Source organism: Phocoena sinus, chromosome 19 (genome assembly GCF_008692025.1).
Source record: "Phocoena sinus isolate mPhoSin1 chromosome 19, mPhoSin1.pri, whole genome shotgun sequence".
NCBI classification, from domain to species: Eukaryota; Metazoa; Chordata; class Mammalia; order Artiodactyla; family Phocoenidae; genus Phocoena; species Phocoena sinus.
The window spans coordinates 22426243-22443948 of NC_045781.1; the positions used below are offsets into that span (position 1 = coordinate 22426243).

The 17706-nt window shown below is 39.8% G+C and overlaps 1 protein-coding gene across 1 annotated transcript; it reads right to left on the reverse strand.

Moving 5' to 3' along the window:
• Positions 1-336: 336 nt before the first annotated feature.
• Positions 337-2672, reverse strand: CEACAM18 (CEA cell adhesion molecule 18). The gene is given in 5 exon segments (XM_032614809.1): positions 337-569; positions 572-959; positions 961-1106; positions 1109-1237; positions 2441-2672. Coding segments are annotated over 5 exon segments (1128 nt in total).
• Between the last annotated feature and the right edge of the window lie 15034 nt (positions 2673-17706).

Below are 17706 nucleotides of genomic sequence, written 5' to 3' on the forward strand. Positions count from 1 at the left end.
ATCAATTAACTAATCTATACTTTTCACAATATGATACTATCAGATGTAGGTTTGCATTATGCATTTCTAACCTGGCAACAAGTTGTGAACATTCTCTGCATCAGTAAATGGCTTTCCCCAGCGTGGTTTCTAACAATGACAGATTCACTCAACATGTGCTGCATCCCATTTAAGCAATTCCCGGTTATTGGGCATGTATAGGTTGTTCCGTTTCTCTGTCCCTGGCAATGTTGAGATGGGGCATACCTGATGGTCCCATGGTGTCGGATAAGGAAGTGGGGGAGTTGGAACCCTCCTTGCCCATCTGGTCTTGTCTTCTATGTCTGAGGTGGGTGGTCATGTAGCCCAATTTGCCCTGGTAGAGTAATGTCTGATCAGGGTATGAATGAGGAATGCACAGAAGAGGACACCGCCCACTGCTGTCACCATGATGAGAAATACCAGCAAGGATCCTGAGATAGTGAAACCTTTGCTAAAAGCAGTCCTGTGCCAGGGCACCTGGAGCTGGACTTCCTGATATCTGTATCTGCCCATCTGGTCCCAGATCAGATTCAGGAAGGTAATTTTTTCTCTGAGAAGTTCAGGAGGAAGCCGTTGTGGATCCACTGGTACTTGAATTCTGGTCTGGAATAGGAGATACACTCCATCTCCACCTGGGAGCCCATCTCAGCAGGCAGGATGCCATTGAAGTTACGGCGCTTACTCCTGATCAGCACACTGGGGGGACCATAGGTCAATGTCAGAAAGATTACTTCACTTCTCTCAATAATCTGTGGGAGGATTTCTATCCCACACTGAAGTGGTGAGTTGCAGCTACTGATCCTTTGGATGATGAGTGTCTTGTTGTCTGGGGAGACTGTCATGTGGTCATAGCTGGACACCTGTGTGTAACTCACATACCACTTGACGTTGGGGGCACTGGTATGGCAGACAGCAGCCACGGAATCCATGTTTTCTGCCCACGGAGCTAATGTTGACTGAGATGCCTGGGATTTCCAACTCTCGAATCTCAGGCCAGCCAGTTGCTCTCTGGGTGCCGTTGCGGGCTTCTACCCACACAGTGTAGCTCCCTGTGTCACTTAATTGAGACCCCCTGATCAGCAGTCACCTGTCATGTACATTCTTTCCCGGCTGCTGAACATGGGCCCATGCCACAAGGACCAGCTCCCCCCAGAGGCTGCATCTATGTCTGGAAAGGTCCATGAGCTGCGTACGTCCTCCTGGTGGAGGGGTCTCTCTAAGGACCAGGAAGCCTCTTATGCCCCTTCACAGACCTGTATCAAAATAACTTTTAAATAAGTATAAAATTAAAATTCTAAAGGTTGCTTATTTCTTTCTTGGTATTACATAAAATAAGGGTGTGGCTCACAGTTGATGATGTCTTAGATTTAATGAAGTTCAATATTTCATTTGGGAAGACACTTTTATTGGCCTTTTGGTTATGAACAGGTTGGCACCCCATCCCTTCAGGCCCCCACCCCCGATATGGAAGGCACAGCTCAACAAAACCACAGGAATTTTCCATTCTTCAACATACATTCAGGCAGCCAAAGGATTGGGGCTCCTGAGAAAGAAAGGTGATGGAGCAAAGAGAAAGGGCTCTGTAGGCAAAGGCTTGATGTCAATGAAGAAACAAGCAAATGCAAGTTTTAAAGCTGAAGTAGTCAGCAGTAGTAGCAACAGCATAATCACACTACCTCTAAGCACCTAAAACAAGTCAGGCACCAAGTGCTTTACATTAACTCATTTAATCCTGTAACAACTATATGAATTAGGTACAATTTTTATGTCCACCTCAGAAGTTCAGAAAGATTAAGTAACTTGTTCAAGGTCACATGGCCAATAAGAATGACCTTGGTTAATTCCCTAGTCAGTTCCATGCAGTAGTGATGTCTAGAAAGCTTTACAGACCAAGATATATGTGGAGGGCATATTACAGCCAAGTGAAGGGTCTATCAGGTGAACACTCACTGTCAACTGCAAAAAATGTGGAGAGTTGAGTTAGGGACAATCCAGGAGCTTATGTCCCTAGCATAAGATTTAGAGAAGACTTAGAAAATTGTGGGTTACATAAGGAGTACAGTCAATTGATAGAGATAATGCCCAAACAAATGGGATTATCACTAGGGTGGAAGGCTGAATGGAAGTGAAGATATTCAAGCAAGGACCTTACCCCTCTAAGGATCTGATAGATTTTTCTCATTGGGATTCAAGCCTGTCCCAATCATCATACTGTTGTCTTAGGGAGATGAGAAAGGAGGATAAAACTTATATGGAAATAAAAAAGTCCCTGAATGTCCAAATAAGTGCTGAGAAAGAAGAACAAAGCAGGGGGCATCACATTTCCTGATTTTAAGCTATACTATAAAGCTATAGTAATCAAAACAGTATGGTACTGGCAAATGCCAGTGAGCCTATAATTGGCCCCAGCCCTTGCTACCTGCTTTGGCCCCCTCTGGCACTACATAGGCACCTGCAGCTGGCCCCTGCAGCCGAGTATGTGCACACCACTGGCTCCATCCACCACCACCGCCTGCCCTGCTACCAGTCTTGGAGGTGCCACTTAGGAGCCCAAAAGATCTTGAAGCCACAGAATTCCTGCAGTGCTTGCCAAGGACCACACAGTTGCCAATACTGTGGACCCCAATGTTCTGGAGCCAAAGAGACGTCATATACCATAGGACCCAGTGCCACCATGCACCTTTCCACATGGCACTCTGCATCACTAGATCAGGGTCATAGAATAACCAGTATGGGTCCCTATCAGCAGGTAGAAGGCTTCCCTTAACAAAATCAGTTGGTAAAGTCTGGAGGACGTGACTGCTTCTTCAAATGTGCAGATACCTATACAACACTACAGGGATCATGGAGAATCAGGGGAAACATGTCTCCATCAAAAGAATACAGTAAAATTCCAGTATCTGACTGCAAAGAAATGGAAATCCAGGAATTGCCTGACAAAGAATTCAAAATAATTCTTCTATGAATACTCAGAGAGCTACAAGAGAACACAGATGAAAAATTTAATGCTATCAGGAAAACAATACAAGAACAAAATGAGAACCTCAAAAAAGAGATAGAAAACATAAAAAAAGAACCAAACAGAAAATCTGGAGCTGTAGAATACAATGACTGAAATAAAGAACTGAATAGAAAGCTTCAAGAGCAGACTTGAACAAGCAGAAGAGCGAATTGGTGATCCAGAGGACAGACTGATTGAAATTTTACAAACAGAAGAGCAAAAAGAAAAGAGAATGAAAAGGAGTGTAGAAAGCCTACAGAAGTTATGGGACACCATCAAAAGAAATAATGTGTACTAGGGGAGAAAGGAATAGAAAGCTTATTTCAATAAATAATGGCTGAGAAATTCTTAAATATGGGGAGAGATTAGGCCATCAAAGTTCATGAAGCAAATATGTTGCCTCAAACTCTCAATCCGAAACGTTTTTCTCTAAGACACATAGTAATAAAAGTGTCTATGACTTCCCTGATGGTGCAGTGGTTAAGAATCCACCTGCCAATGCAGGGGACACGGGTGTGAGCCCTGGTCTGGGAAGATCCCACATGCTACAGAGCAACTAAGCCCATGTGCTGCAACTGCTGAGCCTGCCCTCTAAAGCCTGTAAGCCACAACTACTGAGCCCATGTGCCACAACTAATGAAGCCCACGTTCCTAGAACCCTGCTCTGCAAGGAGAAGCCACTGCAATGAGAAGCCCATACACCACAATGAAGAGTAGCCCCCACTCACTGCAACTAGAGAAAGCCTACGCACAGCAATGAAGACCCAACACAGCCAAAAATTAATTAATTAATTACGTTTTTTTAAAGTGTCTAAAAACAAAGGCAAAGAGATAATTTTAAAAGAAGCAAGAGAGGGCTTCCCTGGCAGTCCAGCGGTTAAGACTTCCACTCCAGGGGGCACGGATTTGATCCCTGGTCAGGGAACTAAGACCTCGCATGCTGCACATCATGGCCAAAAAAAAAAAGAAGCAAGAGAAAAGAATATCTCTCATACAAAGGAACCCCCATAAGGCTATCAGTGGATGTCTCAGCAGAGACATTACAGCCCAGGAGAGAATGAGCTAATATATTCAAAGTGCTAAAAGAAATAAACTACCAAAGATTGTGGACTAGGAGGACGTGGAATCCACGTCTCTGCACAACTAGGGCACCTACCAGGCACTGGTGGGGGACCACAGACACCTAAGGGGATGGGAGGAAACCCCAGCGACCGGGTAGGTTGTGGGGTGGGGAGTGACGGGGGAGGAGAAGTGGAGGGGGGACAGGACCAGTGCCCCTGAGGGGCGGCTGGGGGAGAGGAAGGGATCACACTCCCAGAGGGGGAAAGGGGGGCACCATTGGAAGGTCAGAGGATCAGAAGGGAGTGTAGCCAACGTTTCCCCTGTGCCGTTGGGCCCTGGGGAGCCTGCTGAGATCCCGGGCCTGATCCTCTGCCAACCAAGGTCCCCTCCAACAGCATGGGTTCTGAGGGAGTGGGAGGGAGGGAAGGGGGAGCAAAAGTAAAGGCTAGATGGACAGGACTGGCACCCCTGGGGGGCGGCGGGTGGAGAGTAGAAGTTCCCACACATGGTGGGACCCATCCACGCTTCAGCAGCAAGGGGAGATGCTTGGGAGAGTGGAGGAACGGAAGGGAGCATGGCCAACACTTTCCCTGCTGACTTGGGCACCAGGGAGCCTCTTGGTCTCCTGGGCTTAATACTGTGCCTTCAGAGGCTCCCTCCAGCATTGCAGACCCTAAGCCCTGCCCCTACACCCCCACTCAGAGCCCTACTTCTACAAGCGACACTCAGAGACCACCTCTGAGACCCGCTCCAACCACACTGGGCCTAAACCTCGCCCACAAACGCTCACTCACAGCTTACCTCCAAACTCTGGAGCTCCACTCTCCAAGGCCCCCCTCAGAACCGCCTTTCCCCTGTCACCAGGTCCTAAGCCTAGGTCCCACCCCACTCTTGAATGTCGCCCTGCCTAGGCCCTGCCCCCAAGGCCTTTTCCAGCTGCATGGGTCTTCAGCCTAGTCCCCACGCCCACCCTAAACCCCACCTCGCCTAAGCTCCGCCCCCCACAGCCAAGGCCTTTTCTGGCATTTTTTTTGCTTTCTTCTTTTAGGTTGTGGTTCTGTTTTAACCCATTGTTGCTGATTCATCTATATTATACTTTTTTCTAATAAATCTTTCATTTTTCTAATTTTATTTTATTATTTATAATTTGTTACTGTTCTGCTCCTTTGGGGATGTTCCCCCCTCTCTTGTTTTTTCTTTTTTTTTCTTTCTCTTTTCTGTTGTGGTTCTGTTATACCTTGTTGTAGTTCTTTCAATTATATTTTTATTTTTCCTAATATATTTTTTATCTAATTCCTAAAACTTAAAAAATTTTTTAATGTTTATTTGTTTATTTTCTTATTGATCATCCATTTTATACACATCAGTGTACACATGTCAATCCCAACCTGCCAATTCATCACACCCCAACCCCAACCCCCTGCTGCTTTTCCCCCTTGGTGTCCATACGTTTGTTCTCTACTTCTGTGTCTCAATTTCTGCTCTGCCAACCGGTTCATCTGTACCATTTTCTAGGTTCCACATATATGTGTTAATATACGATATTTGCTTTTCTCTTTCTGACTTACGTCACTCTGTATGACAGTCTCTAGATGCATCCACGTCTCTACAAATGACCCAATTTCGTTCCTTTCTATGGCTGAGTAATATTCCACTGTATATATGTACCACACCTTCATTACCATTCGTCTGTCAATGGGCATTTAGGTTGCCTCCATGACCTGGCTATTGTAAATAGTGCTGCAATGAACATTGGGGTGCATGTGTCTTTTTGAATTATGGTTTTCTCTGGGTATATGCCCAGTAGTGGGATTGCTGGGTCATATGGTAATTCTATTTTTAGTTCTTTAAGGAAAGTCCATACTGTTCTCCATAGTGGCTGTATCAATTTACATTCCCACCAACAGTGCAAGAGAGTTCCCTTTTCTCAACACCCTCTCCAGCATTTGCAGTTTGCAGATTTCCTGATGATGCTCATTCTACCTGGTGTGAGGTGATACCTCATTGTAGTTTTGACTTGCATTTCTCTAATAATAAGTGATGTTGAGCAGCTTTTCATATGCTTCTTCACCACCTGTATGTCTTCTCTGGAGAAATGTCAATTTAGGTCTTCTGCCCAATTTTGGATTGTGTTTTTTTTTTAATATTGAGCTGCATGAGCTGCTTATATATTTTGGAGATAAATCCTTTGATGATTCGTTTGCAATTATTTTCTCCCATTCTGAGGGTTGTCTTTTCGTCTTGTTTATGGTTTCCTTTGCTGTGCAAAAGCTTTTAAGTTTCATTAGGTCCCATTTGTTTATTTTTGTTTTTATTTCCATTACTCTAGGAGGTGGATCAAAATATTTCTTGCTGTGATTTATGTCAGAGTGTTCTTCCTAAGTTTTCCTCTAAGAGTTTTATACTGTCCTGTCTTACATTTAGGTCTCTAATCCATTTTGAGTTTATTTTTGTGTATGGTGTTAGGGAGTGTTCTAATTTCATTCTTTTACATGTAGCTGTCCAGTTTTCCCAGCACCACTTATCGAAGAGACTGTCTTTTCTCCATTGTATATCCTTGCCCCCTTTGTCATAGATTGTTGACCATAGGTGTGTGGGTTTATCTCTGGGCTTTCTATCCTGTTCTATTGATCTATATTTCTGGTTTTCTGCCAGTACCATATTGTCTTGATTACTGTAGCTTTGTAGTGTAGTCTGAAGTCAGGGAGTCTGATTCCTCCAGCTCCGTTTTTTTCCCTCAAGACTGCTTTGGCTATTTGGGGTCTTTTGTGTCTCCATACAAATTTTAAGATTTTTTGTTCTGGTTCTGTAAAAAATGCCATTGGTAATTTGATAGGGATTGCATTGAACCTGTAGATTGCTTTGGATAGTATAGTCATTTTCACAATATTGATTCTTCCAATCAAAGAACATGGTATATGTCTCCATCTCTTGGTACCATCTTTAATTTCTTTCATCAGTGTCTTATAGTTTTCTACATACAGGTCTTTTGTCTCTCTAGGTAGGTTTATTCCTAAGTATTTTATTCTTTTTGTTGTAATGGTAAATGGGAGTGTTTCCCTAATTTCTCTTTCAGATTTTTCATCATTAGTGTATAGGAATGCAAGAGATCTCTGTGCATTAATTTTGTATTCTGCAACTTTACCAAATTCATTGATTAGCTCCAGTAGTTTTCTGGTGGCATCTTTAGGATCCTCTATGTATAGTATCACGTCATCAGCAAACAGTGACAGTTTTCCTTCTTCTTTTCCAATCTGTAGTCCTTTTATTTCTTTTTCTTCTGTTGCTGTGCCCAGGACTTCCAAAACTATGTGGAATAATAGTGGTGAGAGTGGACATCCTTGTTTGTTCCTGATCTTAGAGGAAATGCTTTCAGTTTTGCACCATTAAGAATGATGTTTGCTGTGGGGTTGTTGTACATGGCCTTTATTATGTTGAAGTAGGTTCCCTCTATTCCCACTTTCTGGAGAGTTTTTTATCATAAATAAATAAATATTGTTATCATAAATAAAATGTTGAATATTGTCAAAAGCTATTTCTGCATCTATTGAGACGATCATATGGTTTTTATTCTTCAATTTGTTAATATGGTGTATCACATTGATTGATTTGCGTATATTGAAGAATCCTTGCATCTCTGGGATAAATCCCACTTGATCATGGTGTATGATCCTTTTAATGTGTTTTTGGATTCTGTTTGCTAGTATTTTGGTGAGGATTTTTGCATCTATATTCACCAGTGATATTGGTCTGTAATTTTCTTTGTTTGCAGTGTCTTTGTCTGGTTTTGGTATCAGGGTGATGGTGGCCTCACAGAATGAGTTTGGGAGTTCTTTCCACTGCAATTTTTTGGAAGAGTTTGAGAAGGATGGGTGTTAGCTCTTCTCTAAATGTTTCATAGAATTCACCTGTGAAGCCATCTGGTCCTGGACTTTTGTTTGTTGGAAGATTTTTAGTCACAGTTTCAATTTCATTACTTGTGATTCGTCTGTTCATATTTTCTATTTCTTCCTGGTTCAGTCTTGGAAGGTTATACCTTTCTAACAGTTCATCCATTTCTTCCAGGTTGTCCATTTTACTGGCATAGAGTTGCTTGTAGTAGTCTCTTAGGATGCTTTGTATTTCTGTGGTGTCTCTTGTAACTTCTCCTTTTTCATTTCTAATTTTATTGATTTGAGTCCCCTCCCTCTTTTTCTTGATGAGTCTGGCTAATGGTTTATCAATTTTGTTTATCTTTTCAAAGAACCAACATTTAGTTTTATTGATCTTTGTTATTGTTTTCTTTGTTTCTATTTCATTTATTTCTGCCCTGACCTTTATGATTTCTTTCCTTCTGCTAACTTTGAGTTATGTTTGTTCTTCTTTCTCTGGTTCCTTTAGGTGTAAGGTTAGATTGTTGATTTGAGGTATTTCTTGTTTCTTGAGGTAGGCTTGTATATCTATAAACTTCCCTCTTAGCACTGCTTTTTCTGCATCCCATTGTTTTTGGATCATCGTGTTTTCATTGTCATTTGTCTCTAGGTGTTTTCTGATTTCCTCTTTGATCTCTTTAGTGATCTCTTGGTTATTTAGTAACGTATTGTTTAGCCTCCATGTGTTTGTGTTTTTTACGTCTTTTTCCCTGTAATTGATTTCTGATCTCATAGAGTTGTGGTCAGAAAAGATGCTTGATATATTTTCAGTTTTCTTAAATTTACTGAGCCTTGATTTGTGACCCAAGGTGTGATCTATCATGGAGAATGTTCCATGCACACTTGAGAAGAAAGTGTAATCTGCTGTTTTTGGATGGAATGTCCTGTAAATATCACTTAAATCTATCTGGTCTATTGTGTCATTTAAAGCTTGTGTTTCTTTATTATCTTCTGTTTGGATGATCTGTCCATTGGTGTAAGTGAGGAGTTAAAGTCCCCCACTATTATTGTGCTATTGTTGATTTCCTCTTTTATAGCTATTAGCAGTTGCCTTATGTATTGTGGTGCTCCTATGTTGGGTGCATATATACCTATAATTGTTATATCTTCTTTTTGATTTAATCCCTTGATCATTATGTAGTGTCCTTCCTTATCTCTTATAACAGTCTTTATTTTAAAGTCTATTTTATCTGATATGAGTATTGCTATTCCAGCTTTCTTTTGACTTCCATTTGCATGGAATATCTTTTTCCATCCCCTCACTTTCAGTCTGTATGTGTCCCTAGGTCTGAAGTGGGTCTCTTGTAGACAGCACATTTATGGGTCTTGCTTTTGTATCCATTCAGCAAGCCTGTGTCTTTTGGTTTGTGCATTTAATCCATTCACATTTAAGGTAATTATCGATATGTATGTTCCTATTCCCATTTTCTTGATTTTGGGGGTTAGCTTTTGTAGGTTCTTTTCTTCTCTTGTGTTTCCCACTTAGAGAAGTACCTTCAGCATTTGTTGTAGAGCTGGTTTGGTGGTGCTGAATTCTCTTAGCTTTTACTTGTCTGTAAAGGTTTTGATTTCTCCATTGAATCTGAATGAGATCCTTGCTGGGTAGAGTAATGTTGGTTGTAGGTTCTTCCCTTTCATCACTTTAAGTATATCACGCCACTCCCTTCTGGATTGTAGAGTTTCTGCTGAGAAATCACCTGTTAACCTTATGGGACTTCCCTTGTATGTTATTTGTTGTTTTTCCCTTGCTGCTTTCAATCAATTTTCTTTGTCTTTAATTTTTGCCATTTTGATTACTATGTGTCTCGGTGTGTTTCTCCTTGGGTTTATCCTGTATGGGGCTCTCTGCACTCCCTGGACTTGGGTGGCTATTTCCTTTCCCATGTTAGGGAGGTTTTCAACTATAATCCCTTCAAATATTTTCTAGAGTCCTTTCTCTCTCTCTTCTCCTTCTGGGACCCCTATAATGCAAATGCTGTTGCGTTTAATGTTGTCCCAGAGGTCTCTTAGGCTGTCTTTATTTCTTTTCATTCTTTTTTCTGATCTGCAGCAGTGAATTCCACCTTTCTGTCTTCCAGGTCACTTATCCATTCGTCTGCCTCAGTTATTCTGCTATTGATTCCTTCTAGTGTATTTTTCCTTTCAGTTATTGTATTGTTCATCTCTATTTGTTCTTTAATTCTTCTAGATCTTTGTTAATCATTTCTTGCATCTTCTCGATCTTTGCCTCCATTCTTTTTCCGAGGTCCTGGATCATCTTCACTATCATTATTCTGAATTCTTTTTCTGGAAAGAATCTATCTCCATTTCATTTAGTTGTTTTTCTGGGGTTTTATCTTGTTCCTTCATCTGGTACATAGCCCTCTGCCTTTTCATCTTGTCTATCTTTCTGTGAATGTGGTTTTTGTTTCACAGGCTGCAGGATTGTAGTTCTTCTTGCTTCTGCTCTAATTTTTTACTCTTTGATATTGTACGCTCCTTTTTTTCCCTTTTGTTTTCTATTGCTGTGCTGCATGGCTTGCAGGATACTTGTTCCCAGGCTAGGGTCAGGCCTGAGCTCCTGTGGTAGGAGCACTGAGTGCAAACCACTTGTCTAACAGAGAACCTCAGACTCCAGGTAATATTAATTGGAGTGAGGCCTCCTGGAGCTCCTTATAGCAGCAGCAAGACCCAGCTCTACCCAACTGCCTGAAAACTCCAGTGCTGGACACCTCAGGGCAAGCAACCAGTAAGACAGGAATAAAGCCCCGCCCATCAAAAAAAAAAAAATGAAAAGACAATAAAATATGTTACAGACAAAGGAGTAAGGTAAAAACCTACAGGACCAAATAAATGAAGAGGAAATAGGCAACCTACCTGAAAAAGAATTCAGAGTAATGATAGTATAGATGATCCAAAACACTCTAGAAGGAATCAATAGCAGAATAACTGAGGCAGAAGAACAGATAAGTGAGCTGGAAGATAAAATGGTGGAAATAACTGCCATGGAGCACAATATAGGAAAAAGAATGAAAACAATTGAGGACAGTTTCAGAGACCTCTGGGACAACATTAAACACATCAACATTCGAATTATAGGGGTCCCAGAATAAGAAGAGAAAAAGAAAGGGTCTGAGAAAGTATTTGAAGAAATTATACTTGAAAACTTCCCTAACATGGGAAAGGAAACAGCCATCCAAGTGCAGGAAGTGCAGAGACTCTCATACAGGATAAACCCTGGTAGAAACACACCAAGACACATATTAATCAAACTAACAAAAATTAAATTTAAAGAAAAAAATATTAAAAGCAGCAAGGGAAAATAACATACAAGGGAATCCCCATAAGGTTATCAGATGATTTCTCAGCAGAAACTCTATAGGCCAGAAGGGAGTAGCAGGATATATTTAAAGTGATGAAAGGGAAAAACCTACAACCAAGATTACTCTACCCAACAAGGATCTCATTCAGATTCAGTGGAGAAATCAAAAGCTTTAGACAAGCAAAAGCTATGCAAATTCAGCACCACCAAACCAGCTCTACAACAAATGCTAAAGGAATTTCTCTAAGCAGGAAACACAACAGAAGGAAAAGACCCACAAAAACAAGCCCAAATCAATTAAGAAAATGGTACTAGGAACATATATATCAATAATCACCTTGAATGTAAGTGGATTAAATGCTCCAACCAAAAGACACAGACTGGCTGAATGGATAGAAAAACAAGACCCTTATATATGCTGTCTACGAGATACCCACTTCAGACCTTGGGACACATACAGACTGAAAGTGAGAGGATGGAAAAAGATATTCCATGCAAATGGAAATCAAAAGAAAGCTGGAGTAGCAATACTCATACCAGATAAAATAGACTTTAAAGACTGTTACAAGAGATAAGGAAGGACACTACATAATGATCAAAGTATCAATCCTAGAAGAAAACATAACAATTATATTTACGCACCCAACATAGGAACACCTCAATACATAAGGCAAATGCTAACAGTGATAAAAGGGGAAAACAACAGTAGCACAATAATACTGAGGAACTCTAACACTCCACTTACACCAACAGAAAGATCATCCAGACAGAAAATTAATAATAAGGAGAAGCTTTAAATGACACAATAGACCAGGTAGATTTAATTGATTTTTATAGGACATTCTACCCAAAAGTGGAAAGATACACTTTTGTCTCAAGTACACACGGAACGTTCTCCAGAACAGATCACATCTTGGGTCAAAAATCAAGCCTTGGAAAATTTAAGAAAACTGAAATTGTATCAAGCATCTTTACTGACCAGAACGCTATGAGATTAGAAATCAATTACAGAAAAAAAAAAAAGAAAAACACACAAACATATGGAGGCTAAACAGTGCACTGCTAAATAACCAAGAGGTCACTGAAGAAATCAAAAAATACCTAGAAACAGGGCTTCCCTGGTGGTGCAGTGGTTGAGAGTCCACCTGCCGATGCAGGGGACACAGGTTCGTGCCCCGGTCCAGGAAGATCCCACATGCTGCGGAGCGGCTGGGTCTGTGAGCCATGGCTGCTGAGCCTGTGCATCTGGAGCCTGTGCTCCGCAACGGGAGAGGCCACAACAGTGAGAGGCCCACATACCGCAAAAACAAAACAAAACAAAAAAAACCTAGAAACAAATGACAATGAAAACGCAACCATCCAAAACCTATCAGACACAGCAAAGCAGTTGTAAGAGAGAAGTTTATAGCAATTCAAGCCCACCTCAAGAAACAAGAAAATTCTCAAATAAACAATCTAACTTTACACCTAAAGCAACTAGAAAAAGAAGAACAAACAAAACCTAAAGTTAGTAGAAGGAAAGAAATCATAAAGATCAGAGCAGAAATAAATGAAATAGAAACATAGAAAACAATAGCCAAGATCAATACAACTAAAACTTGGTTCTTTGAGAAGATAAACAAAATTGATAAACCTTAGCCAAGCTCATCAAGAAAAAAAGGGAGAGGACTCAAATCAATAAAATTAGAAATGAAAAAGGAGAGATTACAACTGACACCACAGAAATGCAAAGGATATTAAGAGACTACTACAAGCAACTCTATGCCAATAAAATGGACAACCTGGAAGAAATGGATGAACTCTTAGAAAGGTATGACCTTCCAAGACTGAACCAGGAAGAATTAGAAAATATAAGCAGATCAATCACAGGTAATAAAATTGAAACTGTAATTTAAAATCTTCCAACAAACAAAAGTCCAGGACCAGATGGCTTCATAGGCAAATACTATCAAACATTTAGAGAAGAGTTAACACTTATCCTTTTCAAACTCCTCCAAAAAACTGCAGAGGGAGGAACACTTCCAAACTTGTTCTGAGGCCACCATCACCCTGATACAAAACCAGACAAAGATACTACAAAAAAAGAAAATACAGACCAATATCACTGATGAACATAGATGCAAAACTCCTCAACAAAATACTAGCAAACAGACTCCAACAACACATTAAAAGGATCATACACTATGGTCAAGCGGGATTTATCCCAGGGATGCAAAAATTCTTCAGTATACGCAAAACAATGTGATATACCATATTAACAAATTAAAGAATAAAAATCATATGGTCATCTCAATAGATGCAGGAAAAGCTTTTGACAAAATTCAATACCCATTTATGATAAAAACTCTCCAGAAAGTGGGCACAGAGGGAACCTACCTCAGTAATAAAGGCCATATATGACAAACCCACAGCAAACATCATTCTCAATGGTGAAAAATGAATGTCCACACTCGCCATTCTCATTCAACATAGTTTTGGGGTTCTAGCCATGGAAATCAGAGAAGAAAAAGCAATAAAAGGAATACAAATTGGAAAAGTAGTAAAAGTGTCATTGTTTGCAGATGACATAATACTAAACATAGAAAATCCTAAAGATGCCACCAGAAAACTACTAGAACTAATAGCCCAAGCAATCTTGAGGAAAAAAACAGAGCTGGAGGAATCAGGCTCCCCAACTTCAAACTATACTATAAAGCTACGGTAATCAAGACAGTATGGTACTGGCACAAAAACAGAAATACAGACCAATGGTACAGGATAGATAGCCCAGAGATAAACCCATGCACCTGTGGTCACCTAAACTATGACAAAGGAGGCAAGAATATACAATGGAGAAAAGACAGTCTCTTCAGTAGGTGGTGCTGGGAAAACTGGACAGCTACATGTAAAAGAATTAAATTAGCACACTAACACCATACACAAAAATAATCTCAAAATGTATTAGAGACCTAAATGTAAGACCAGACACTATAAAACTCTTAGATGAACACATAGGAAAAACACTCTTTGATAAAAATCACAGAAAGATCTTTTATGACCCACCTCTTAGAATAATGAAAATAAACACAAAAATAAGTGAATGGGACCTAATTAAACTTAAAAGCTTTTGCACAGCAAAGGAAACCATAAACAAGACGAAAAGACAATCCACGGAATGGGAGAAAATATTTGCAAACGAAACAACAAAGGATTGATCTCCAAAATATACAAACAGCCCATGCAGCTCAATATCAAAAGAACAAACAACCCAATCAAAAGATGAGCAGAAGATCTAAACAGACACTTCTCCAAAGAAGACATACAGATCGCCAAGAGGCACATGAAAAGATGCTCAACATCACTAATTTTCAGAGAAATGCAGACCAAAACTAAAATGAGGTTATCACCTCATAGTCAGAATGGCCATCATCAGAAAATCTACAAACAATAAATGCTGGAGAGGGTGCAGAGAAAAGAAAACCCTCTTTCACTGTTGGTGGGAATGTAAATTGATACAGCCACTGTGGAGAACAGTATGGAGGTTCCTTAAGAACCTAAAAATAGAACTATCATATGATCCATCAATCCTACTACTGTGCATACACCCTGAGAAAACCATAATTCAAAAAGACACAAGTACCCCAATGTTCATTGCAGCACTATTTACAATAGCCAGGACGTGGAAACAACCTAAATGTCCATCAAGAGACAAATGGATGAAGAAGGTGTGTTACATATATATAGTGGAATATTACTCAGCCATGAAAAGAAATGAAACTGTGTCATTCGTGTAGATGTGAATGGACCTAGAGTCTGTCATACAGTGAAGTAAGTCAGAAAGAGAAAAACAAATATCGTATATTAATGCACATATGTGGAATCTAGAAAAATGGTACAGATGAACCTATTTTCAGGGCAGGAATAGAAAGGCAGACATAGAGAACTGACATGTGGACACGGGGTGGGAAGGGGAGGGTGGGACGAATTGGGAGATTAAGTTTGACATAAATACACTACCATGTGTAAAATAGATAGCTAGTGAGAACCTGCTGTATAGCACAGGGAGCTCAGCTCTGTGCTATGTGATGGCCTAGTTGGGTGGGATGGTGAAAGTCCAAGAGGGAGGGGATGTGTGTATGCATATGGCTGATTCACTTTGCTGTGCAGCAGAAACTAACACAACATTGTAAAGCAATACTCCAATAAAAAAAAAAGAAAATGCCAACCAAGAATACTTAACCCAGCAAAACTGTCCTTCAGAACTGAAGGCACAATTAAAACTTTCCCTAATAATCAAAAGTAGAGGGAATTCATCACCACTAAATCTACCTTACAAGAAATGTTAAAAGGAGTCCTTCAAGCTGAAAGAAAAGGATGCTTATTAGTAACATGAAAACATACAACACACTGGTAAAGGTTAACAAATAAACAGATTCAGAATACCCTAATACTGTAAAATGGTGATGTGCTAACTACTTAACTGTAGAATAAATGTTAAAGGACAAAAGTATTAAAAATAACTATAAGTTCAACAATTTGTTAATGGATATACAATTAAAATATGTAAATGGTGACATCAAAAACATAAAAGGGGGGAGTAAAAGAATATTTTATATATGATATGTTATAGGTGATATAAGTTTAACTGTTTTCACAGTTAAAATAGACTATTAAATCTATTAGATGTTTTATGGTAAACCTCATGGTAACCACAAAGCAGAAGTCTACAATACATACACAAAAGATAAAGAAAAGGAAACCATACTACCACTACAGAAAAACATCAACTTACAAAAGAAGACAGCAAGAGAGGAAGAAAATATATGAAACTATAAAACAGCCAGAAAACAATAAGATGGTATTAAGCAAGGTCTCACCTATCAATTACTCTAAATGTCAATGGATTGCCTTCTCCAATTGAAAGGCATGGAGCAGCTGGATAGATTAAGAAACAAGAGCCAACAATATGCTGCTTACAAAAGACTCAGCTCCAAGAACACACATAGATTCAAAGTAAAGGGATGGCAAAAGGCATTCCATGCAAGTGGAAACCAAAATAGAAAAGGGGTAGCTATAGTAACATCAGAAAAAATAAGTTTTAGGCCAAAGATGGTAACGAGACAAAGACGGTCATTATATGATGCTAAGAGGGTCAGTTCATGAAGAGGGTATAACAATTATAAATATATATGCACTCAAAATCGGAGTACCTAAATATATATTAAGCAAATACTATCAGTACTGAAGGGAGAAACAGACAACAATACAGTTTAATAGGGGGACTTCGATACCCCACTTTCAACAATGGTTAGATCATCTAGACAGAAAAATCAACAAGTAAATGTTGGACTTGATCATACTTTAGACCAACTGGACCTAACAAACATAAAACATTCCATTGAACAGTAGCAGAATACACATAATTCTCAAGCAGAAATTGAACATTCTACAGAGTAGATCACGATAGGTCACAAAACAACATTTAACAAATTTCAGAAGATTAAAATCATACAAAGTATCTTTTTTGACCACAATGGTGTAAAAGTGGAAATCATTAACAGAGAAAAGCTGAAAATCCACAAATATGTGGAGATTAAACAACATGCTCCTGAACAACCAATGGATCAAAGAAGAAATCAAAAGGAAATCAAGTAATATCATGAAAAAAAGTGAAAACTGAAGCACAACATATCAAACCTATGAAATGTTGCAGAAGCAGTTCTAAGGGGGCAGTTTATAGCAATAAAAGCCTGTATTAAGACACAAGGAAGATCTCAAATAAACAGCCTCACTTTACACCTCAAGGAACTAGAAAAAGAACTAAACCCAAAGTTAGAAGAAGGAAAGAAACAACAAAGATTGAAGTGCAAGTAAATGAAAGAGAAGAAATAACAATAGAAAAAATAAATGAACTAAGCTGGTTTTATGAAAACATAAACAAAATAGACAAACCTTTAGCTGGACTTACCCAGAAATAAGAGAAAGGACTCAAATTTAAAAAAGAAAAAGAAATGATAGAGGAGACGTTACAGCTGATACCACAGAGCTACAGATCATAAGAGACTACTATGAATACTTATACAATCAACAAATTGGACAACATAGAAGAAATATATAAATTCCTAGAAACATACAACCTTGATGACTGAATATGAAGAAACAGAAAATCTGCACAAACAAGTTACTAGTAGGAAATTGAATCATTAAAAACCTCTCAATAGGGCTTCCCTGGTGGTGCAGAGGTTGGGAGTTCGCCTGCCTGCCGATGCAGGGGACACAGGTTCGTGCCCCGGTCTGGGAAGATCCCATATGCCGCGGAGCGGCTGGGCCCGTGAGCCATGGCCGCTGGGCCTGCGCGTCCGGAGCCTGTGCTCTGCAATGGGAGGGGCCACAGCAGTGAGAGGCCCGCGTACCGCAAAAAAAACAAAACA